At 38.3% G+C, this 22,689-nt stretch overlaps 8 protein-coding genes across 9 annotated transcripts in view; 3 read left to right on the top strand and 5 right to left on the bottom strand.

Annotated features, from left to right (window-relative positions):
- The window catches only part of CBG08997, a gene marked incomplete at both ends in the record, with an annotated part of 3,463 nt that extends 2,496 nt beyond the window's left edge, over window positions 1-967 (bottom strand). The window contains 4 exons of the mRNA XM_045243653.1: window positions 91-150; window positions 194-280; window positions 709-907; window positions 959-967. Of these exons, the coding sequence (XP_045093922.1) occupies window positions 91-150; window positions 194-280; window positions 709-907; window positions 959-967 (355 nt within the window). The remainder of the gene's footprint in view (window positions 1-90; window positions 151-193; window positions 281-708; window positions 908-958) is intronic.
- Window positions 968-1,246: 279 nt separating this feature from the next.
- On the bottom strand, window positions 1,247-1,659 carry Cbr-lgg-3 (the record flags this gene model as incomplete). The annotated part of the gene is made up of 3 exons (XM_002641100.1): window positions 1,247-1,330; window positions 1,379-1,471; window positions 1,522-1,659. The coding sequence occupies 3 exons, from the start codon at window positions 1,657-1,659 to the stop codon at window positions 1,247-1,249; spliced, it is 315 nt and encodes a 104-aa protein (XP_002641146.1).
- Window positions 1,660-2,435: 776 nt separating this feature from the next.
- On the top strand, window positions 2,436-8,167 carry Cbr-rgs-5 (the record flags this gene model as incomplete). Its single annotated transcript, XM_002641101.1, has 7 exons — window positions 2,436-2,487; window positions 2,556-2,690; window positions 3,556-3,762; window positions 3,809-3,907; window positions 3,960-4,432; window positions 7,522-7,871; window positions 8,023-8,167. 7 exons carry the CDS (start codon window positions 2,436-2,438, stop codon window positions 8,165-8,167), a joined length of 1,461 nt encoding a protein of 486 aa, XP_002641147.1.
- A 221-nt stretch (window positions 8,168-8,388) lies between these two features.
- Cbr-swp-1 lies at window positions 8,389-11,451 on the bottom strand (the record flags this gene model as incomplete). Of its 2 annotated transcripts, XM_045243650.1 has the most annotated exons (7): window positions 8,389-8,538; window positions 8,584-9,099; window positions 9,146-9,710; window positions 9,759-10,512; window positions 10,557-10,699; window positions 11,174-11,301; window positions 11,347-11,451. In XM_045243650.1, the coding sequence occupies 7 exons, from the start codon at window positions 11,449-11,451 to the stop codon at window positions 8,389-8,391; spliced, it is 2,361 nt and encodes a 786-aa protein (XP_045100939.1). The 2 variants fall into 2 exon arrangements, with proteins under 2 accessions (XP_045100939.1, XP_045100940.1); XM_045243651.1 differs by lacking the exons at window positions 8,389-8,538; window positions 8,584-9,099; window positions 9,146-9,710; window positions 9,759-10,512; window positions 10,557-10,699 and adding an exon at window positions 10,797-10,827.
- Window positions 11,452-11,579: 128 nt separating this feature from the next.
- Cbr-rpl-23 lies at window positions 11,580-12,125 on the bottom strand (the record flags this gene model as incomplete). Its single annotated transcript, XM_002641103.1, has 2 exons — window positions 11,580-11,776; window positions 11,900-12,125. The coding sequence occupies 2 exons, from the start codon at window positions 12,123-12,125 to the stop codon at window positions 11,580-11,582; spliced, it is 423 nt and encodes a 140-aa protein (XP_002641149.1).
- Window positions 12,126-12,738: 613 nt separating this feature from the next.
- On the bottom strand, window positions 12,739-15,211 carry Cbr-hpo-28 (the record flags this gene model as incomplete). Its single annotated transcript, XM_045243649.1, has 10 exons — window positions 12,739-13,169; window positions 13,220-13,419; window positions 13,473-13,648; window positions 13,751-13,909; window positions 14,180-14,308; window positions 14,419-14,529; window positions 14,574-14,722; window positions 14,767-14,850; window positions 14,897-15,059; window positions 15,104-15,211. 10 exons carry the CDS (start codon window positions 15,209-15,211, stop codon window positions 12,739-12,741), a joined length of 1,710 nt encoding a protein of 569 aa, XP_045093921.1.
- Window positions 15,212-16,427: 1,216 nt separating this feature from the next.
- Window positions 16,428-19,049, top strand: CBG09003 (the record flags this gene model as incomplete). The annotated part of the gene is made up of 8 exons (XM_002641105.1): window positions 16,428-16,486; window positions 16,532-16,653; window positions 16,705-17,113; window positions 17,222-17,413; window positions 17,485-18,607; window positions 18,657-18,788; window positions 18,831-18,968; window positions 19,017-19,049. 8 exons carry the CDS (start codon window positions 16,428-16,430, stop codon window positions 19,047-19,049), a joined length of 2,208 nt encoding a protein of 735 aa, XP_002641151.1.
- Window positions 19,050-20,719: 1,670 nt separating this feature from the next.
- On the top strand, window positions 20,720-21,399 carry Cbr-arf-1.2 (the record flags this gene model as incomplete). The annotated part of the gene is made up of 3 exons (XM_002641106.1): window positions 20,720-20,867; window positions 20,921-21,240; window positions 21,322-21,399. 3 exons carry the CDS (start codon window positions 20,720-20,722, stop codon window positions 21,397-21,399), a joined length of 546 nt encoding a protein of 181 aa, XP_002641152.1.
- Window positions 21,400-22,689: the final 1,290 nt, after the last annotated feature.

Below are 22,689 nucleotides of genomic sequence, written 5' to 3'. Positions count from 1 at the left end.
AAGCAAATGGGAAAATAGCAAATGAGCTTATAGCAAGTGAGTATTTGCTTTGAAATGGGTAGAATTACCCTGAAAACGAAAATTGCTTACTTTTATCCATTTCAATTTTCTGATCGCTTCCTTCTCCATAAATTTCATGGTAAACCAGGTCTGTAAGAAGATTTATAGTGCTTTGAAACCAAATTTTTACAACCTTCCATTTCGTTCTCATAATAAACCTTGCCATCTTCCAGGATATTGTAGGAATTGTCGACTGGTACCGTACTATGTGGGTAGACTTCTAAAAGCTAATGAAGTATTTTACTCTCGTCCGAAATCAATGCACGTTGCGGCCGTAAATCACTCAAAATCGCATCGTCGGTCTCACAGCGAAAAAACTAATTGATGCATGCGCCTTTAAATACCGTACCTCGGACGTTTTTTATTTTGGGCCCTATTTGGATGTTTTTTTCTTTTTATAAGAAAAATGAATTGAAGATTTATGAGAATTAGACAAAATTAGACAGAAACAAGCGAAAAAATGAGAGAAAAAGGCAAAAATTCGATAAATGTTGAGGTACTGTATTAAAGGCGCGTGCAATAATTTGAAAAATACAGTAAGGTTCTCTCTGTGGGAGATAAGCTCCGCCCACCGTTGTTTTCTCGGCCGCAACGTGCATTGATTTCGGACAAGAGTAATACGAAAATTCTAGAAAATAGATTTAAAACCTTCATAGTCGATTTGCAAGGGCAATTCCATTTGATTGCTGGTTGTCGGCACTTGTTCCGTGATGTACTGCGGTTGAAAATGATCGTCTTCTTTGGCGTACAAAGCTTGTTGTTGGGGAAAACGCTCAACGTCTTCTTCTTCGTCTTCCATCTGCTCATATTCCGAAGAATCACGGTCTTCTTCATCGTGGTCGATTCTCTGAAAATAAAGATTTTTTTTAATTTCATATTTTTGAAGGGAGGTACTCACTTTACTCATGTTTTTGCTATGTGGGATTTTACTGGAAGAATCATATATTTTTTTTATATAAGAATTTTAAAATATTGTCTAAATAAAGAGGTTTTGAAACCAAATGTGCAAGGAAAGCAAAACAATTGAAAATTTAATCATTTTATTGGATGAAGTTGCAGGATTGTTCTGGAGTGTTCCATCTCTCTAGAATTCGTTAGTCATTTAAAGCCAATCAGAAATATCACAAATTGATAAAATATTTATATACATTATACAAAATTAAAATCATTCAAATATCACAATGTATTATCCGTACGCCGGCGTTGTGCTGTACTGCAGTTCTACAACCTCGTCTCCAGTGGTCTTCACTGCGTAACATCGTGCTAACACCTGAAAGAAAAGTAATCATTTCAGAAAGTCGTCTAAAATGTAACTTACTTCGAAATTTGAGTCTAGAGAAGGTGCAAAAGTTGTGTCGATGTATAGGAAGAGCGAGTCGTGTAAGGTGAGATTCAGCATTTTTCGAAGAACCTGAAAAATCCAATTCTAGTCAGAAATTACCAGCAATTAACTTAGCTCACTTTCGTTAGTGATGCCAATGTGTCGGATGCTTTCACCACGAGCTTTTTGTTCTTGAGAACTGGCGCATCTCCGATGTTCTTCAGTTTGACGGTGATTTTCTTTGGCTTCGGAGCTGATTCACTTGCTACTGATTCCATTTTCTGAAAAATTCATCGATTTTAGCGAATTAGGTGCACAAATCTATTGCAAAAACGTGAAAAAAAAGAGAAACTTGAACGAAAATCAAAGAAATACAATAGTTAAAGGATCACAAGTAAAACATGTTTGTAGGCTTCCGTCACGAAAACCATATTCAGAAAAAATAGCGGGAGTTCAAATTTGGATTGCGTTTGGATTGAGTCTCAATCCAAACGCAATTCAAATTTTATTCCCAGCCCTGGATTGAGATCAACGTTATTGGGTTGTGATTAAACTAACAACTAAACGGGATTTAAACTTGACATATATAGAGCAATCTCATTTTCCTTTATTTGACAATAAAAAGAAACAAAAAAGGGAGAGAGAGAGAGAGAGAGAATTCTCAAAAAATTTCACAAAAAATTCAGAAAATTACAGTAGTTAAAGGAACACAAGGAAAAAATATTGGTTGATTCCCGTAACGAAAACCGTAATCTCCAAAAATAGCGGGAGTTTGAAATCGGATTGCCTGAGAAAACTACAGTAATTGAGACATAGTTTACCACGAAGCGAACAACTAAAAAGAGCTTAAACACGACATAAATAAGGCAATCTCGCTTTCTTCGAGTACTCGTTGGCGCGTTTGTCGTGTTGGACGAAGAAGAAAGCAGAGACGCAGACGGTTAGACACAATGAGGGGTGCGCAGAAGTTGATAACCCTGGCTGGTCAATATATCCACACCACATATTTCACTGAAATTTCTTCTAAGCTCTTCTAGAATGAGAGAATAGAGATATGAGTAATTTTCTTGGCAGGCTTCGTAGGAAAAAAGACAAAGAGCCAAATGGTTAGTTGATGAATCAACTCTCAATTGAGAGACAAAACGAGAGATCAATAAGAATTCTGAATATCCAGGTCAGCCATCCACGTCTTCAGATGTTAATTATCAGAATGGAGACGCTCATCGAGATTCATTGAGTAACGATAATATTTGTATTCCCACTACAAGGAAAGCTTCATTATCAGTTCCAGAGCCATCTGCTGATATTGGTAAGTTAATGGATACGGTTTTTTAAAATTGCCTTTGCAAAATTTTAATCATTGATCAGCAGGTTCTCAGGCTGTATGGTTTTTATGGGTTCTGAAATTTGTTTAGCAAAATTTTAGCAAAGTTTAAAAAATAATACAATTTTCAAAAACTTATATTATTCTGATACAAAAAAAAACAGAGCTGTGGTCTTATAACGACAGCTACAGTAACTTAAAATTTTTATTTTATGGATTTATTTTCGAGTTTTTACTGGTTTTTCTCGGTTTTTCTGTATTTTTTCACAAAAAAAGTTAGAAAAATCATAATTTTTGATAGCGAAAAAATTGATTGAAAACGCACCTAGATTTGAAATTTTCTAAAAAATCATATGATATTAAAATATTGCAAAAAACTCGAAAAAACTTTTTTTTTTCAATTTTGGATTTTTTGAGAAAAATTCTCTCATATTCCCCTTTTAGCCTTTTTAGTTCGTCATATCAATTTTGATCAGAATCAGCCAATTAAAAATTTTTTCAATATTTTCTTAGAGTTTTAGAATTTTATTTATCTTTCACAACCCCGATTTTTGCACCAGAAAAATAAAGTAAAAACCTGTAATAGAAGAGCCCCCCCCCCCTTGATCAAGTTTAAGCCCAATTATCTCGGTTTCTGTTAAAGATAGAAAAAGTCGTCAATTTATTAATTGTTTATCATAGTATCAGCGTTGACTACTTTTTGTTATAATTTACAGAAAATGTGATATATGAGCTCAAAGTTGACGGTTTGGTCTTCCATAGCTCTGATTTTTTATATTAGGATAATAATTTGGGTAATCAAACTTAAAATTTTTTTAAACCAATTTTTTCCGAAAATTCTGATTTCCAGGCAGTGGCTCCGATCACGAAGGAATTCAAGTGAAACAAAAACCCCAATTGGCATCTTCTCTGGATCGATTGCTCACCGATTCCTCAGCTCTTTCCTACTTCATACAGTACCTCGACTCTACCGACAAACTGAATTTAATCAAGTTTTGGATGCACGTCGAAGGATTCAAGTCGAGCTTTTCAGAGGAAATTCAGGCAGCTCAGGAGTGTCAGTGTTTGAGTTTTTAAAAAAAATTTCAAAATCTAATATTCAGTGTCCCTCCGAGATGCCAAAAGTATATATGACAAATATGTGGATGATGGATCGACAAGCTCTTTGGCCCTCCCCAGAAAAATCAAGCAGATTGTAGATGGTTTGAATTTAATTTAAAAAAAAAACCTAAACTTTAAAAATCCAAATTTCAGATAATCTCGCAATGGTTCCACTCCAGAAATCCTGTTTCAATGAAGCCCAATCCTTTGTAAAGTCGCTTTTTGAATATCGATATTTTGACGAATTCCAAAACAGTGTATACTACAAAAAACACGAATTAGAAGTGTTATCGGATGGATGTAGTCTAGGAGATATCCTCAAAGTTCAACCACTTCTTCTCTCGTTTTTGGAATTTATTAAAGAGAAAGAGGATCACGATATGGTTCAATTTCTACTCGGTTGCGAGAGTTTTGAAGCGAATTTGGATTTGATGGAGGATTCTGAAGCACTTGGAGATGCGATGGCTCTTTATGAAAAGTATTTTTCGATGCAGGCAACCAATATGATCGATTTAGGCGGAGCAATTCGAGCGGAAATCGAATCTTTGATTTGTGAAGAATCGGGAAGACCGAATAGGAAAGCATTTCGAACTGCAAAGACTGCCTGCTTTTTTAGATTGCATGATGTGAGTTGAAACATTTTTATTGTAAGATTGATTCAAGAAAATTAATTGAACTTTAATGAAAACTGGAAATATATATATAGCAATAGGTCACTTGCACTTTGAGCTCAATTATCTCGGCTGCCATGAAAGATCGTGATCGGAACCACTGCCTGGAAATCAGAATTTTTGAAAAAGTGGGGGTTCGAAGAAAGATACTAATTCTTGATGTGCACTTTGAGCTCAATTATCTCGGCTGCCATGAAAGATATCAAAATTTTTTCAATTGACAAAAAATTAGTGGCATCATGATAAACAATTTATCAGTTGAAATTTTTTTCATATCTTTTGAAGGAATCGAGATAATTTAGCTCAAAACGCACGTATAAGATTAGAGGAGATACGGCAACCATACATTTGAAACCTTATGAAATTCCGATTTGTCTGGAATTTTTTTTATGAAATGAGCAAAAATAGTTCTTCATTTTTGTAGTTGATAACTTTCTTGTGAAAATTTGTCTCAATGAGATACAATGCTTCTAGTTAGAAATGGGGTAACTGCAATTTAGATGCTTTTCTGGTACCAAGGGGCTAATTTGGTGTCTTTGTTTTTTTTAAAGTAAATTGGTAATTTATAAATGAAGTCATTTTCTTAAGCGTTTTCAGACTAATCAGAAATATCTGAATCATATTTTGAGAAGCTCTAAAATTTCACTGAAATCATCAAACTACCCATTTCCTTTGCACGAAGCCTATCCAAACCGTCAATTTTTAACTCAATAATGTCGGTTCCTGTAAAAGATATTAAAAATATGTCAACTTTTAAAATATTGGTGATATTATGATACACATTTTATCACTTGATCACCTTCTGATATCTTTCACAGGAACTGAGACAATTGAAGATTGGATCCATCAGAGTGTTTACGGTACAAAATAATTTAGGTCAAAGTTATCTACCGTAACCCAAAAAGCTGTTTTTATTTTGTACTGTTTTTTTGTCGAGTTTTCTGTTATTTTTGATAGTGAAAAGATTGACTGAAACCGCGCGAAAATAGAGAAATCAAATCATGAAAATAAAACTATTTTTAGGTTACGATAGTGTTCCTTGTGGGACCCTCGGCTTCCTATAGCTCCTTCTTCTTCCAAACTCCCAAGTTCCCATTTTTGGTTTTCAAATTCATTTTTCCATTCAAAACTTTTACTTTGTAGTTTTTCAAACACTACGATACTACTGTGGTTTGTGACCAGTACTTCCCCAATATATATATATATATATATATAAGTTAAACAAATAGATAGCTCTTTTTTCTCGACTAGCATCGCAGGTTTTCAAATAGAGAATAGGGAAGTGAATCACGAACCAAGCATCGTCTTTATTGGTCTTTTTTTTTTGAGTGTAGTATTTGAAAATTTTAGTTTTTGCTTTCAGTTAAACAAAGGCTCGATCCCTAAATTTCTCTTACTTCCCCAAAAAAATTTTGAAAAAAAAATGAACTCAGGAGATTGATATATCTTGAAATTTGATTTTCTTATTGAAAATTCATTGAATCGTTTTTCTTTTCGACTAAATTAATGCGTTTTTGAAGAAAACGGAGGGAAAATGCATTTTGGAATTGATAGATTTCCGTTTAAAAGAGTTTTGAACCTCTTTTTTTCAATTTCGGGAAAACCAATCTTTTTGGTTTAATTTCAAAAAATAAATATATTTAGGTTCTTCTCCCATCCCGTTGTTTTTTTATTCTTGCAGTTTTTGAATACCGTTGTTGCCATAATTTCAGCCTTTGTCTTTGAGCTCAATTATATCGGCACCTATGAGATATATCAAAAAGTTGTTCACTAATACAATATTAATAATTTTATGATTAACATTTTATCAGTTACTAACTTTTTGATATCTTTCACAGGAATCGAGATAATTAAGCTCAAAGTTGGTGTGTATTTTTCTGTGAAAACGAACAATCTTGATAATGTTTGAGCACCTGTCAAAGAGCCCAAAGTGGGTCAATCATTATGAAATTTTGTACAGTAATACTTCAAAACTTGGTGAAATTGTTTTTAAAAATTAAAAATGTATATCACTGACAGTAACTGAATAAATTAAACTCCAACGATTGACCAAAAATTGGGAATTACCGTAACCACTCAGACCGGCAACTTTGAGCTCATATAACTCGGCTCCTGTGCGAGATAATAAAAATTTAACAACTGATAAATTATTCATCATGACACCAGCAATACTTTATCTGTTGACATATTTTTGATATCTCTCACAGGAATCGAGATAATTGGATCAAAGTTAACAGTTTGGGTGGCATTCTGTTAGTGGAAATAGGTATTTCTTGAACATCTTTGCTAAAAATATACGGATTAAATTTAGCGTTTTGTAGTTTATTATTCTTCTAATTTCAATCAATTTTCAAGAGGTTTTTACCAAAAAAATCATGTTTTTTTTAACCTGCATTGTAAACATTTTCTGAACATCTTCACTAAGATTTGTCCCACTTTCTCAGACAGAAATTCCCCAAAATAAAGGGACCAACTACAACTTGGAGCTTCAGTTTCTGAAAAAATCAATTTTCTAAAAAAAGCTGTCCTATTCCCTCGAATTCAGATAGAAATTCTCCACTTTTAGTATACCGAAAACCCTGTAATAGAAGGGCTCTCATACTGTCAAGTTTGAGTTTAATTATCTCAGTTCCTATGAGAGATATTAAAAATGTGTCAACTGATAAATCACTTATCATTATATCACAAATATTTTATCAGCTGACAAAATTCTGCTATCTTTTGAAAGAACTGAGATACATGAGCTTAAAGTAGGGTCTGCTATTGGACTGTTTACGGTACTCCCAGAAGAAAAAATTGTCGAAGTTATCAGTTATTTTATCGAAACTCAGTTTGAAAATTTCCAGTTTTTATATATTTTTTGTTTTCCTTGAACCTTTTTTCGAAGCTGCCCATCTCACAAGCCATCACAGCCAAGTCACGTTGTTCGTTCGCAAAGGAAGCCCTCTCCTCATAAAATCTGTCCCCTTCTCAAACTGAAAAATCTTTTTGTAAACAGAACAAGAACATCCTTCTCCCTGTCTACCGTTCCTTTTGATTTTCAGAAATACCTATCGGATTTTCTGAAAACTATCTTCTACCACAACTACCTCTCCGAACTGCAATCTATGATTGATTTCACGGTGGAGCTGCCTCGACAAGTCAGAAATCGAAAAGCAAGTTCATCGGACGTCGCCTCTTCGACAGACTCGCTAACACACGCATTCTCACGACATTTAGAAGTTTTAGAGAAGAAAATGAATGTTAAAGATGAGCAACAAACGCCTACTGGCTCGCCGAGTCCATCGAAAAGAAGCACTCCGAGGAGTAGTCGGCTGGCGGAAATTGATGAAATGGGAAGGTATCATGCGCTTTATGATGATACACATTCACAGGCTCCACAGAAACCAATGAGGTTTGATTTTTAAACTTTTCACTTAATTTTTCTATCAAAATATCTCAAAAAAGTTTGAAAAAAGCACCGAAATTCAAGAAAACGAAATCAGAAATCTTGCAGGCGACTAGAAAACTCAAGCTCGGTTTTAAAATTTGTTTTCGTTTTTCAGAATACGAACCACTCTTCGCAAATATCTCGATAAAAATTCGCTAAAAGAGGAGGAGATCGCTGAAGAAGTCGCCCGGACGATAATTCGAGATATGCAAGAAATGGTTGCTTCCTCGGACCCCCCGAATTCACCTACTTCTTTTTGAAACTCACCCAAAATAAGCTCAAATTCCATATTTTCGCATATTGATACCTTGATACGCGGTTGTTTGCCTTTTCCCCCATTTTATGTATTTATTTTTTCCACTAGTTTCTTTTTTCTGTAATAGTAAGTAAATTTATATTTCAATCAGAGATTCTATCCATAAAGACATGATGATATTATAAATTTGAATGAGATGATGATGATGGTACAATTTAAACTCTTTTAACGACGATAACTTCTTTCACGACTTCTGCTTCGATTCCGACGGTGACGATCGCGGGAACGAGATCTGGAGCGGTGGTGATGTCTTCGTAACTTTTTATGATCACTGGATCTGCTTCTCGAACGACGTCTGGATCGGCTTCGTTTTCGCTGCAAATTTTAATTTATTGAATTTCCTCCTCATCTCAATCTCACGTGTTTCGTTGTATATCTTTCTCTATCCACTTCTGCAGCTTCCTTTTTCTCTTCTTCCGGATGAAATCCAGACTCCGAGAGAACACTATTAATCTTGCTGTTGATAATCTCATCCAGCGATTTTTTCTCTTGAGAACTACGGATCTCCACTGTTCTTCTTCCAGACAACGATTCAGATATTCTCTCAGCTTTTTTTCTGGTTTCCTCTTCCAGTTTGGCTCGCTCCTCGTCTTCTTGTTGCTTTCTCACTTTTTTCTCTTGCAGCAACTTCTCCATGAAAATCCTCGCCCGTTCCTTTCGGTCCACTTGTGTTTGCGTATTTCCTGACAACGTTGGAGGTGGCGGTGGTGGTGGAAGACCTTCAAACCCTTCCGAAGGACTAGTTATTCCAGAATCATCCATATCTGGGTCAAATCGAAAACTTGATTCATCTTTGGTACCATTCAATGAGAACGAAACTGGTTTAAAATTGTCCAAATTCTGGAGGTTCGAGGGTGTGGAAGCGCTTTTTGGGAGCTGAAAAAACTTTGTTGTAAAAAAACCAAACTGCCTTGAAACATACCATAGAAATAGGATCGAAAACCCCTGGTTCTGTTAAAGAATCATCAGCAACACGACTAGTTTCCAGAAGTCTTCTACGTTGTCTCCGATTCAATGGTGGTTCGGGTGGTGCCGAAATGTTCAAGCTCATGAGACTAGATGGTCCAGGAGAGCTGACGGTGGATGGTGGCAGAAGATCAGTTGACATTAGTGGAACCGGAGAGCCGAGAATGTTTGGAGAAGGATGAGAGGACTGCTCTTGCGGATGATACATGCGCCATTGATGCATGCGAACCTGAAGGAGACCAATACTAAGATGGTACAAAATATCTTGACTAACTTTATGATGGTAATACGAGTAATATGGACTGTGAGGATCCATAAAATGAAGTTGAAGATCTTTTCGGGCTGCTAAAGACGTTTCTATCTCTGCACCTTTCTGAGCTACTGTCTCCGCGTAGCTGTTCAGAATAGGTTCCAGATCGGGAGTTGGCGGAATCATTGGACGTGGACCGACCCAAGGACATGTTTTCCCGTAGAACGATGTATACCACTCACGGTAGTCAGGATCATCCAAGCGTTCATCTCTGAAACTATTTTTGGATGATATGGGTTATAATTGAGCTAATTCTTACGGATCATCATCTTCTTCCTTTTTCGAATCCTCAATTCCATGTTTAACTTCTTCTATGCCTGCTGCTTGCCTGGTGACATGTGCTAAATTCTTGAAAAGAGCTGCATAGACATCGTTGCGTTGAGAAAAATCTCCGGCCGGTTTTAAATTCATCGGGGGTGGTTTCTCTGGCTCTACTGGCTTCTTCCGAGGGCCAATAGCTGATGGATTTTCCGGGGATGCAGGTCTTTTCGAGCTGCCTGACAACAGAGACGGATGAAGCTCGCAATCCGAATCCGAATCGTCAGAGTCTGATCCTGAACCATGAGCTGCTGCAATGGCGGCTAGGGAACTCGAAACAGCTGGTTTCGAAGTGGATGAAACCTTTTTTGCTAGCTTTTTTGGTCGTTTGCCAAGCTCCGGTGTGTACTTCTTCTCACGAATCAGTTTTTGGAGGTATTTGTAAAATGGATTCAGCTTATTATCAAACTCCAGAAAACCAAATTGCTCAGCATTGTTTCGTTGTTTTGCTTTGATAACAATCTCCATTTGAGTTCCATTAGCGACAATGAAAGCGGCGGTTTTCTCAATAATATGATGCAGTTTCATGTTTGGTGGTAGTTCGAGCCCGACGGGAAATTTTATTCCTTCTGGTGGTTCGAAAGGCTCGTCTTCGCTATCACTTTCTGGCTCTTTCACAATCCCTGTTCCGTAATCAAACCCGATCGCATTCCGTTGCTCTTTCCGCCTTCTCTCTTCTTCTTCCTCCTGCTCTCCTATAAATTTGGCCGTCAAAACTATTCAAAATAGTATATCTCACTCTGTATATCCATATGCATATCCTGATAACGCTCTTCTTCACACATATCCTCTTCGATAGCTTCAGTCTCACAATGCTCAGGTGGTATAGAACTTCTTGTGATCGCTATGTCCAGAGACGGCAATAGGAGTCTACAGTCATACCTGAAAATTTAGAGGTCATGGCATTGACTTTTCCCTTCTTTTCACTGCATTATTGTAAATGTCTCGTTTCATTTTTCAGGATAGACTCACGCTTATTTCACATTTTGGACGATGGACCAGCGGTTGACCTAAAAATCAAATATGTTGTATTGAAACGACAAGGAATTGAAGTTGGGGCAGATATTGACAGATAAATGATAAAAGTCTAAACTAGAATATCAGACAGGGCTTGAAATACAGTTATGGAAGTGTGAAACAAATGAAACCATGATGGTCAGCTTGGGATTCTGAAATCTTATACGAAAATGATAAATATCGTTTCTAACAGAGAATATTCCCCTAAACTCACCAAATCTCATAAGTTGTTTGTAAGCAGGTTTTGACGACAATCGAGTTCCTTCCTGTCTATCAACACTTCATCAACGTTCCTTTCTCGTTGTGCCAGACATTTATGTTAAATGGAAAAATCCCTACCTATCCACGCGATTTTCAGAGTCTCCAAGACATGGAACCATATGCCGTTCTTCAGCGATGTGCTCTGATTGATAGTCATTTAGGAAGATTGTAGAAGCATAGCCGAATACGAGTAGATCTTTATAGTCCTAAATTCTGAACATTCAGGGCCAGCAAGACTTCATTTTACTCACGCCTTGAGCATCGTTATCGCTGATCTGATTTCGCCGATTCCAACTCCCCATCTCTAAAAAAAAACACCAAGTCTTTTCCAGATAACAAACTAATTTCTCAGTCATTGTTCTCCAAATTATTTAATTCGCGAGATTCAAATATTCTGACGACCCAAACATTTGTTTTGTATTATTCCTTACTATAAACATTGCAAACACAGTTAATATTCATTTGTAACAACAAAAATAACAGCTTAAGCGATAGATCCAGCATTAGCGGCGATTCTTGGCCAGAGATCAGCGCATTCCTTGGCGACTGGTCCTGTGATGGCGGATCCCTTCATTTCTCCCTTGTTGTTGACGATAACTCCTGCGTTGTCCTCGAAGTAGATGAAAGTACCGTCCTTTCTGCGGAACTGCTTGCGCTGTCTGATGACGACTCCTTGGAGAACTGAAAAATATAATTTAAATTGAGAATCCATGTTTTATAAAAAAAAATTTCGCTTAAATTATGCAAATCAAAAAATCTAATTTATAAGTTGTTTTTTTCTATACACGAATACGAAAAACTTACCCTTCTTTCTGAGCTCTGGCTTTCCCTTCTTGACGGAGCAGACGAACATGTCTCCAACTCCGGCACTTGGAAGTCTGTTGAGACGTCCACGGATTCCGTAGACGGAGATGACGAACAAGTTCTTGGCTCCGGTGTTGTCGGCGCAGTTCATGACAGCTCCGACTGGGAGACCAAGGGAAATGCGGAATTTGGCTCCGGAAGCTCCTCCACGTCCTCTCTTCGACATTTTACCTGAGAAAAAAAATTAGACTTTTATCAGAGTTACGGGTGACAAAATTGCGAAAAAACGGTGAGGAGGAAAAAATAGGACATTTTCAGAAAACACTTTTTTTTATATATCTGAAACAAGGCTTAAATAACTAACTTATAGGAAAAGATGCAATATTTTCCTTGTAGGGTTACTTTATTCCGGCGCCAACATATTTTGAAGGAAAAATCGTCAAAAACCCAAAAAAAATTGGGGAAAAATTCGCAAGCGACAAAGAGAGACAAGAGACGCAATGTTTAAGCGTATGATACTCAGCCAACAATTTGCTGCGCCGACTTCGCTTCGAGACCCAACGGCTTTGGGGCGATTTACGGAGGCCATCGATTTTTTTCTTCATTTTTTTCACAAATTTAATATTAAATTTGTTGTGTCCTCGAAAATTTTATTATTTTCAAAATACTTATAATTTTTATCTGCTCCTCTCTTATATTGTCTCTTCGAAAGTTTTCGAAATCGTTGCGAAATGTTCTTCTTGAAGTTAGCTTTTGTTCTGACAATAATTTTCATTAGTACTTTTTCAAATGTTCTTTAACGATTCATTTCAACAATCTTTATTTGTGGTAAATAACAACTACAATTCATTTTTAACCATCTCAGCAATAGGTTCTGTGTTCTGAACGTTTGCTTCCTTAATTTGTCCCGAGAGGGTAATAAGTGTCTCTCTCAATAAGGCGTTATCAGATCTCATTTGCATGATGTAGAAGAATTGGAATATTAAAAATAGGAAGAGTACAAGAATAATCAATGGAACATTGAAGTTGATTCCTCCAATTGAAAATCTGTCTTTTCGATTCTCTTGTAGTTGCTGTTGTTGGAGTAGGAAGCTGGACCTTCTTTCTTCTGGCTGATCAAGTTTGACATTTTCTGATAGTCTGCATTTGAATTTGAATTCTGCTTTGTTTATTGCATTTTTGAACTGATCCGAAAAGCTGTCAAGATCTGTTGAGGAAGATTCCATTGTTAGAAGTAGAAACTTTTCTTTGCTCCATGAATGACGATATTCTGTAGCAAAGCGATTTGAAAATCATGATTGTCTACCATTTAAGACTTACCATACTGCAAATAAACTCGGATTATTTCAGTGGTTCCAGGCTGAACGATCCCTGAACTAGGACGAACGCGGAATTTTTCCGGCGAAGTTGTTTTGAATTTGAACATGATAGGTGTTTCAGATGACTGGTTCTTGACAAGTACCACATCGAGAAGATCGTTTTCACCATCGACTTTTTCGAGTCGCAACTCATCTCTAGGCCTGAAACATAGAATATCCGTGGCTGTTATTTTGAGTTTTCTGGCAGAACTTACGTTATTGACACAAAATCATTAGATGACCAGTCGTCACTTGGTGCGTTAACTCGGTTCTCGATAAGTGGTCGCAGCGATGGTGGGATGTGTGATTTTCTGCCTTTTGGCCCACGGCTCGATCGTCGAGACAAAGATGGTGCTCTTTTAGTTACTGATTCTTCGTCGAATTTGACATTCTAAAGTTTGATAATTTTTCTGATTCGTAACCTACGTATATATAAGTTATTCATCCAGCATTATTGTTTTAGCTTGATTTATGAGAAAATCTAATAACTCACTCTTTTTTGAAACGATGAGAAATCGAATTCAGTAACATTGTTATTCGTAGTATCATCGATAGAATGCATTCGTTGCTGTAGTAGTTTCGGTGAAGGTTTTGGAGGTGGTGGCGGCGGAAGGCATTTGGCAAGCTCGTCCATCGTGAATTTGAAAGTATCCTTCAAAAAAAACTTGATGAAAGTAAGAGTAGGAGCTGGTCAGAAAGGCGGTCTGAGAGCGAGCCAATTGTTACAACAAGAAAAGAGAGAGTTCATTTTCCGTATCGCCAGTGGGGTTCAACGCAAGTAGTGTTAAACACAAGTGGCCCCAGTCCCCCCAGCCAGGACACAAGATGATGGAAAACGGAAGATTTCATGGAAACACCACTCTGGTGATGAATGTACACGGACGGGTGAAATGTGAAAAGAAAGAGGAGCAAAATGTCTTACGGTGCCTCCTTGATGCTCCAACAGATGACTTTTTGGTACGTAATGAGTGACACTGAGCTTGGTGACAAATGTGAGTAAGTCGTGTCGCTGATTCGTCGCAGCTGAAGACTCGAGCCAGGATCCGATTACCTGAAACATTTTTATAAGAATAGAGGAGAGGAAGAGAGAATCGATATGAATATAATATTTCGCAAAAATTTATTGTATTTCCTGAATATTTCAAAGACGAAAACGCTCACTTTCCAAGAAGCATTCAGGATTGCTGGATTGTCAAATATTAGAATAGATTCAATCGCATTGGGATAGTAATACTTTGAAGAATGGATTATGAACTTCATTGCGTCGAAACTCTGAAATCAACTTTCCAAGACATCTTCAGATGCTTTCTATTTACCATATTCTTGAGTCCAGTACCACTCATATCTATAAAAATGGTCAGAGGCTGACATCCCTTGTACTCCATATAGTGACGCTCCATCCAAAATGTAAACAGCTTTTCGAAGCCGTCATCGCCATTTTTGTATTTGCTCATCATGATCCATACTAGAAAAGGAATATGGAAACCTCATATTACACTTATCCCTCACATATATGTCGGTTTTGCAAATCCTTTCCGTGAAGATACATTAGTTGATTATCTAGTAGTGGTTTCAAAGAGAGAAGACTGATTCCTAAATACTACAGGATGAGCCTGTTTAACTGATCTCGTGTACTCACTATCTACATCGAAATTCTTCCTCCACTTCAAGCATTCTAAAATAATGGCATAGGCTATATCTACATCATAATTGACTGATCCTAGAAATCTGTCCAGCCACCAATCCTCGTGACGTATTCTATGAATATCTTCGGCACAGTGCTTTGCAGAAGCTACCGGATCCTGAGATTTTGATAAGTTTCTCTAGAAAAATCAGTGCTTCTCACTTGTAGTATTCTCGATCTCAATTCCTGTACTGCTAAAACATTCGTCGGATCTGTGAATGTCGAACTTCGTCTTCGAAATATTCGCGAGTTAGCAATATCGTACACCATCTGAAGTGTTAAGAATCTTAATTGGCATTCTAACGATGCAAAATAATGATACGAAAAAAATAGAGCACAGAGAGCAACGGCTGAAGCACTGCTCGCGAGAATGAGCAGAAGTCAGTAACAGCTGCCACAGAAAACAAAAAAAAAAGAGAGAAGGGGAACGAAATTGGTTTCAATTTAAAATTCATCGAAACCCGAAATTGAAAAAAAAACTAGAAGTTTGATTCTTAGTTAGCAATTTCTAGATGTAGCTCAGGATAGGTGGTTAGATCATTGAAACTTCAAAAAGTGATGTTTTTTCCGAATGTACTACTCACCTTTCTCAAGAGAGCAGAAACGAAAAAAAATGAAGAAAGTATTTCTGAGTACCTGTAAAATGAGGAGAAAGAAAAAGTAAATAGGAACGATATGAATGGTGCGGGCGGATAAATGAATGAGTCTGTGAGTTTTGTGAGTTCTTCTCTTTTCTCCTCCCTTTCCGTGTGTGCCGATCTCGCTTTTTGTGTTTTCTCCTATCTCTGAATCTATACCCAGCTTCTGTTTTCTTCTTCAAGCAAGCATATTGAACTCATCAGGATTTTTATTCTGATGCCACAAAAACTGCAACATTCGTACAATCCGAGAACCCTGTTTTGCAAATTGTATATTTGTTATGTTTCTGTAATCTTTCAAAACTGATGCATCTCGACCAGGAAATCATTGTTATAACATAGAAGCAGTTCGATACGGTAACCTGGAAGTCCAATCCACAAAAAATGCAACGCGTCCAAGACCAGTTTATGCGACCGCCCGTGTCTCCTTGTCTCCGCGCTTTTCAATTTTCGTTCAGCGCAGTGTTTCCTCGTTGCCGCCTGTTGAATGCGAGTCGTCTACGTTGCTGCCAATTTTTGATCATTATCGTACTACCTTAAAGTTTTCTCTTCGTCGTTGTTCTTACTCGTTTCCTGATCATCTTGTTTTCACTCGCCGCATTCATAGACATAATTGTTAAAAACAGACGAATTCAATAACCTCATTCTTGATCTAAATTGAAATTGAATACAATTTTTAAACCGAAAATAAGCTATTCTGAGAAAAATAGCTTATTACAGGTGAAAACAGCTTTTCAATTATATCTTCGACTTTATCGCTCTGTTTTTCTTTTCTTGCTCCTTCTACTAGATTTAAACACACTTTATTTTTCAGAAGCGGTAAAAACCTGTGTAACACGAAGGAAAGCATGAACATCGAGAATCAGGATGCTTTCTTCCAGTGGCTCTGTGATGAGTTGACCCCGATGTAAGTAAACTTTATATCTATCGGAATATTCATCTTTCTTTTTAGTGCCGATGCCGATCCAATTGCCCTGGCAAAATATGTGCTCGCATTGGTAAAAAAGCCCGATAAGGGTCAAGAAGAGCTGAAAGAATTCACCAAAGAGCAATTGAATGTCTTTTTGCAAGATCGTAAGTTTCATTGGTTCAGAAGATAACAATTCTAAATTAAATTAATTACAGACACTGCTCCATTTGTTGATAAGTTGTTCGATGCGTTGACCAGCAAGAGTTATTTACCTGCGGAAAGTGCGAAACCTGCCCAGGCTGCTCCCAAGCAAACATCGCCACCCAAGGAAGAGGCATCAAAACCAGAGTCTGCTCGCCAGTCGTCTCCCTCATCTGGAGTTCAGAAGCCGAGCAGCTCGTCATCTTCTTCGAAAAGTGACAACAAACCAGCGCGCAAGCGGATAAGTCCACCACCATCGGAGAATCGCGAAAAGGAGAAATCAGCTCGCGACAAGGAAAGACGTCGTTCTCGCTCTCCGCGCGATCGTCGTGGTCGTCAGGCTCCATCATCACGTAGTGGACGAGCTTCATCTAATGATCGAGATCGCGAACGTCACCGACGACGATCACGTTCAAGATCGAGGTGAGTAGGCGTTTCAGTTTATGCTGTTTTAGAAATTGTGTTAACAGATAGTAATATTTCTGTGTGTATAACCACAAGTACGGTATGGTAACAAAATAACAATTGCAGATCATCAAGTGGCTCACGGACACCTCCATACAAAGCTAGATCTAGTCGACGCCGTTGCAAAGACTTCGAAGAGCGTGGATATTGCATTCGTGGGGATCAATGTCCGTACTACCATGGTCGTGACCCTGTAGTTGTCGATGAAAACGCACTCAGTTCTATGGTCCCAATCCCTTCTGCTCCTCCTAATTTCTCGTATGTCTTACGCTTTCCGAATACTAACCTCATTTTTACTTTCACGAAAAATAAACATTACCAAGTTTCAGTTTACCACCACCTGGATACAACGCGATCAATCCACCTCCACCTGGAGTTGTCGTGTCTGCTGGAGAATACAATCCAGAGACACCTGCGTTGACAAACTACAGTATGCCACCACCACCAATTCCGGGAACTATCCCGGGAACCATTCCTGGAGGATGGTCTCAGCAGCTTCCGGCTGCTCCTCAATACGTACCACAACCGGTGACAAACTTTTCGCAACCACCACCTTCAACCGGCGGTGCTGTACCTATTGTTCCGCAACAACCAGGGTCTTTCCGTGGAGGAATTCGTGGAAGAGGTGCTCCGAGAGGTCGGGGAAGTTTTACTCGTGGAGGTTTCGCTGGCAATATCAACAGAGAAAACTGCACTTTACAAGTGGCGAAGATTCCAGCTGAAATGAATAACATCGCTAAGCTGAACGAACATTTTGCTACCTTTGGAGTAGTTGACAACATACAAGTTCGATACAACGGGGAAATTGATGCAGCGCTCGTAACATACGCATCTAAGCATGACGCTTACAAGGCATACAAGTCACCAGCTCCCGTTCTCAACAACCGGTTCATTAAAGTGTTTTGGCACAACCCAGGAGGTGAAGGAATCGACGCTGCAGCAGCCAAATCGAATGCTCCAACATCACCACCGAAACCAACGGAACGGCCTAAAATTGCAACCGTGCAAGAATCGAAATTTGTCAACGTAGCAGCTCTCAATCACAGGAAACAGCTTCAAGAGGCTAAGGAGAAATTGACAAACGAGAAGAGCTTGTTATCGGCACTTGTAGAAGCTCAGAATCAACACAACGTGATTCTTGATAAATGGTTGGCCAGACAGAAAGAGCTACTTATCAAAGCAAGAACGTCTCCTGATGAGGCTGAAAGAAAAAACGCTACTAAGTTGGTCAAGCATCTGCATAAGAAAGTCAAAGCGTGCAAAGAAGAAATAGATTCGATTCTTTTGAAAATTTCTGAAAAGTCAATGCTCGTGGATGAAATAGTTGCCCAAATCGAATCTTTGAAAAGTCCGAACAAGTTTGAAGACCCGAGCAGGAAAAGAAAAGCAGCAAGCGATGGGGAGGAACCGCAGAACAAGTTGAATAGCATCGTCGTCGTCAAACACGTAAAGGTATAGTTAGATCGGCAAGAATCAGGAAATATCAAATAAATTTTTGTAGGAAGAATTGGTTACCGACTTAATGGCTCATATGGAAAAATTCGGAGAAGTTTTTGATCATAGTGTGAAAGCCGAAGATGATGGTCTTATGACTGCCGTCTTTCCATTTAGAAAGACTGCTGATGCCCTGACGGTTAGCAATTTTGTCAATTATCGAAATAATTGATATATTTAGGTGATGGAAGAAGGAAAAGTGCTCAATGGAGTATCGCTGGATATGGAGTTAAAGACCGAGAAGATCGAGGAAATCCCTTCAACAGATACAAACATGTCGGCTGACCAGTTGCTCGCAGCCATCCCGAGCAGTCTTGAGGTAATAATGAGTCTTTCTATAACTTCTTAACAATTGTTTATTTTTCAGTCGGACGAGGACGATGATCTTCTAAATGACTAGAATAGTTTCAGTTTAATCGATCTCAATTTAGTCTCTTGGTGATCTGACTCGTTGGTTTTAAAAAATTGGTTTTTAATATCTGGTAAGTACTCCGCAAAACTTCAAGATTACCTCAAACAATAATTGTTATTGCCCTATTTCTACTGTACTTTCAATTTATCATCTTTGTTCTTATCTCTTTCTTGTCTTTTCAAATTTATCTGTATCGCCCTTTTGGCGTTCTATCTTTGTAATTTCTCTTTTTTGTTGTAAACTATCTTCTTAAACACTCAACTCGTAGGTCTGAAATTTCGAGAGTTGGCTGTGTAAGAAGTTTGTTATTTTTTTCCCATTTGTTCCGTTTCATTATTTTATTATTTCTTTTTTCATAATTATGCGAAAGCCAGAAAAAAAATCGAAAAGAGAGCAAAATGACTCCACCAAATGAGAAAATAAAGTGAAAAAGATTGGCTGTAAATCTCAGAAAAAAAAACAGAAAACGGGCCATTAAAAAGCATATCAACAGCATTAAAAACAGGTCAAAAAGAGCCCGAGTAATAATTACGAGAATCTCATATATTTATTAAAATACAGGTTTTAAAACAATCACGAAAACGGGTTTATTTTTCTAGCCGTAAATTGCCAAAACCAATAAAAGATTTATTTTTTATCCGTGTTGTTTTTTTTTCACTTTTTATATTTGTTGTTCGATTATGATGACGTTCGAATCGTCTCCACTTTTATCTTGTATTGCCCTTTGAACTTCTGAAACTTTGACGCAACTTTTCCCGCGGCCGGTTCTCTGCTGCTTTTTTTCTAGCCGGCTGACGGCTGCAGCCAGCAGAACGCGCGCCACATTATATGCCACGTTCCCATTCAAAATTTGAAACAGTTCTTCTCTATCCACTACCTTTTTCAGCTAGTCTCTTCTTTTTGCACCATTTCTGCTCCTAAAACTGAAAAGATTCCGAAAAGTTCGAGTCAGAACAAAATACATCAGTTGACCTGAAGGTTAAATTTTCTCTCTTATCAAAAAAGTTTCTTTCGTCTCAAGCGGCAGTTCTTCTATTCTATCACCCCTAAGTTTCTGATTGATTGGAAGTGCAGATGACGTGGCAACTAATGTACTTCATTTCAACACTCCAATCCGTTCTCTGTGTGTGTTCCTGCACTAGAGCGGACACATAATACTGACGGTCTCTTGTCCTTTCTGTTCTTTCTCTCTTTTTCTCTTCTCCTCATCCTGTCTCTGCTTCTTCTCTTCTTCTTCTTCTCCCTTCTCCACTCTTTCGACCGCTCCGCAACGCACGCGCCGCGCTCAACGAACAAGAGAAAAGCAGAGCGAGAGACTGCTGCGTTGGTGACACGTCTGTCGGTGTAGCCAGCCACTGCTTCTCTGGTGGAGATTCTCGCTCCCAGCGCCTGTTAGATATCCATCTCATTTCCACGTTCTCCTCTCGATATATTTTCTTTTTTCCTTTTTTCGCCGTAGTCGTCGTCCATCGACGACGACGTACTTTTCACCCGGTAGCGCGCATTGGCGGCTTTTCACGTTTTGGCCTCATTTCCACGAGGATTATTGATTCAGTTTCTACATTTTTGTTTGCCCCTTCTCCGCTTCACTGGTCCCTAACCGGATGTATATAACAAAACATCTAGAAAAAAGCACAATATCACCTGTATTTTTCAGAATGGGAAACGTGTTCGGCAGCTTGTTTAAAGGCCTTTTCGGCAAGAAAGAGATGCGCATCCTGATGGTCGGATTGGATGCTGCCGGTAAGACGACTATCCTCTACAAGCTCAAGCTCGGAGAGATTGTTACCACAATTCCAACTATCGGTGAGTCACTATTCTTGCGAAATTCTTCAACTGATTCATTCTTTCAATTTCAGGATTCAATGTGGAGACTGTTGAGTACAAGAACATCTCATTCACCGTCTGGGATGTCGGAGGTCAGGACAAGATCCGTCCACTCTGGAGGCATTATTTCCAAAACACACAAGGACTCATCTTCGTCGTCGACTCGAACGATCGTGAGCGTGTCGGAGAAGCTCGCGAGGAGTTGATGCGCATGCTAGCTGAGGATGAGCTTCGTGATGCCGTTCTCTTGGTCTTCGCCAACAAGCAAGATCTTCCACAAGCCATGAACGCCGCCGAAGTCACCGATAAACTTGGACTCCACTCGCTCAGAAACCGGTCATGGTACATTCAGGTAATCTATATTTTCAGCATTTTAAGCTTCTTGAGAAGTTAATTAAGGTTTAAATATATTATTCAAAATAATTTTTTCCAGGCCACATGCGCAACATCCGGAGACGGTCTGTATGAAGGACTCGATTGGCTCAGCAACCAGCTCAAGAATCGATCTTAAATCACTCATGGTTTTGACGAATAAACAGCAATATTTTCTTTTTTCAATAGTTTATCGTCTCTTTCTTCTCATACTATTCACTCTCTTCGTTTTCTTTGTTCTTCCTTTTCTCTCTCTCTCTCTCTCTCTCTCTGTCTCTCTCTCTCTCTTTATCTTTCCTATTAGGCTTTTTAATTTGATCACCACCACCACTTTCTTCTACTTTCCCCACCCATTCGTTTCGTTTCTTTTCTCTCCAAAAAAGATCGACCGTTTTTTTCTTATCCGATTACATTTGGAACCGCATCTGACGGGAATAATATGTAACTTATTCATTGTACCCCCTAGCTCCGCCCTCTGTTCCCCATCCCACTCAATACTTCCCAGAAACAGTGTCGCGAGAAGAAGTGTGAACATGTGAAGGTGATGGTAATATTGCTACTACACCACAAGTTTCTCCCTTTCTCTTGTTGAACAGTTATACTCCTTTTGTGATTTTTGCTTCACCGCACCACACCCCAGACAAATCTCCCCTCCCCAACCTTCTTCATTCGTTTGAAATTCAAAGTTTTTTTTCCTTCCTCAATTCGCTTCTTTTCTTATCCGAACACTGTTTTTTTGCTTTCTTTTCTCTTTTCACCTCTCTCGTATTATGGTACCGTATTCATTCATCTTTCAATGGAGTAAATTATTATGTTATCAATAGTGAGAAAGATATTTAACCCGGAAAACAATTTGAGCGAAGGCATGTCTTCTCTCTGCGGGGATCCATTATTTATTGCGAGGAATGAGTTGCGTCATTAGATATTCTGCTCTCCCTACTTCGGGATGAACGAATTCCATGGAGAACCCACCGTTTATATGATTATATGGTCGGATTAACCCGAAAGCATCCATCATTGCGTTCGCAGTTGTCAGACTAGATTTTTTGAATCGATAAGAGATTGATGAATGTATTTTTGTTGAATTTTTTGAATTTAATCTTTAAAAATTTCGGAATGAACTAGAAAAAAAAAAGAGTTTTAGGCTGAAATAGCTGAAAATTCCAAGCTGAAAATTGAAAAAAATCGTTGCTTAATTTCGCGAAAAATAAGGAGAGTACTGTAGAAAACTAATCGTTGCGAGACCCAATTAACAATTTAATCAAGCACCTTTAAGCTACGGTAGTTTCCAGAACATGGGGGTACGACGAATTCGAACGTTTTCAAATTCGAACAGACCTAAAATCGAACTGATTCAATTCAGAACAGTCCTTTTTTCGCACACGTACCAGAACAGAACGCGGACAGAATCGAACTGTTACAAGTTCGA

This window comes from Caenorhabditis briggsae (genome assembly GCF_000004555.2).
Source record: "Caenorhabditis briggsae complete genome, chrIII, whole genome shotgun sequence".
Lineage (NCBI taxonomy): Eukaryota > Metazoa > Nematoda > Chromadorea > Rhabditida > Rhabditidae > Caenorhabditis > Caenorhabditis briggsae.
This window is presented reverse-complemented; position numbering and strand designations above follow the sequence as displayed.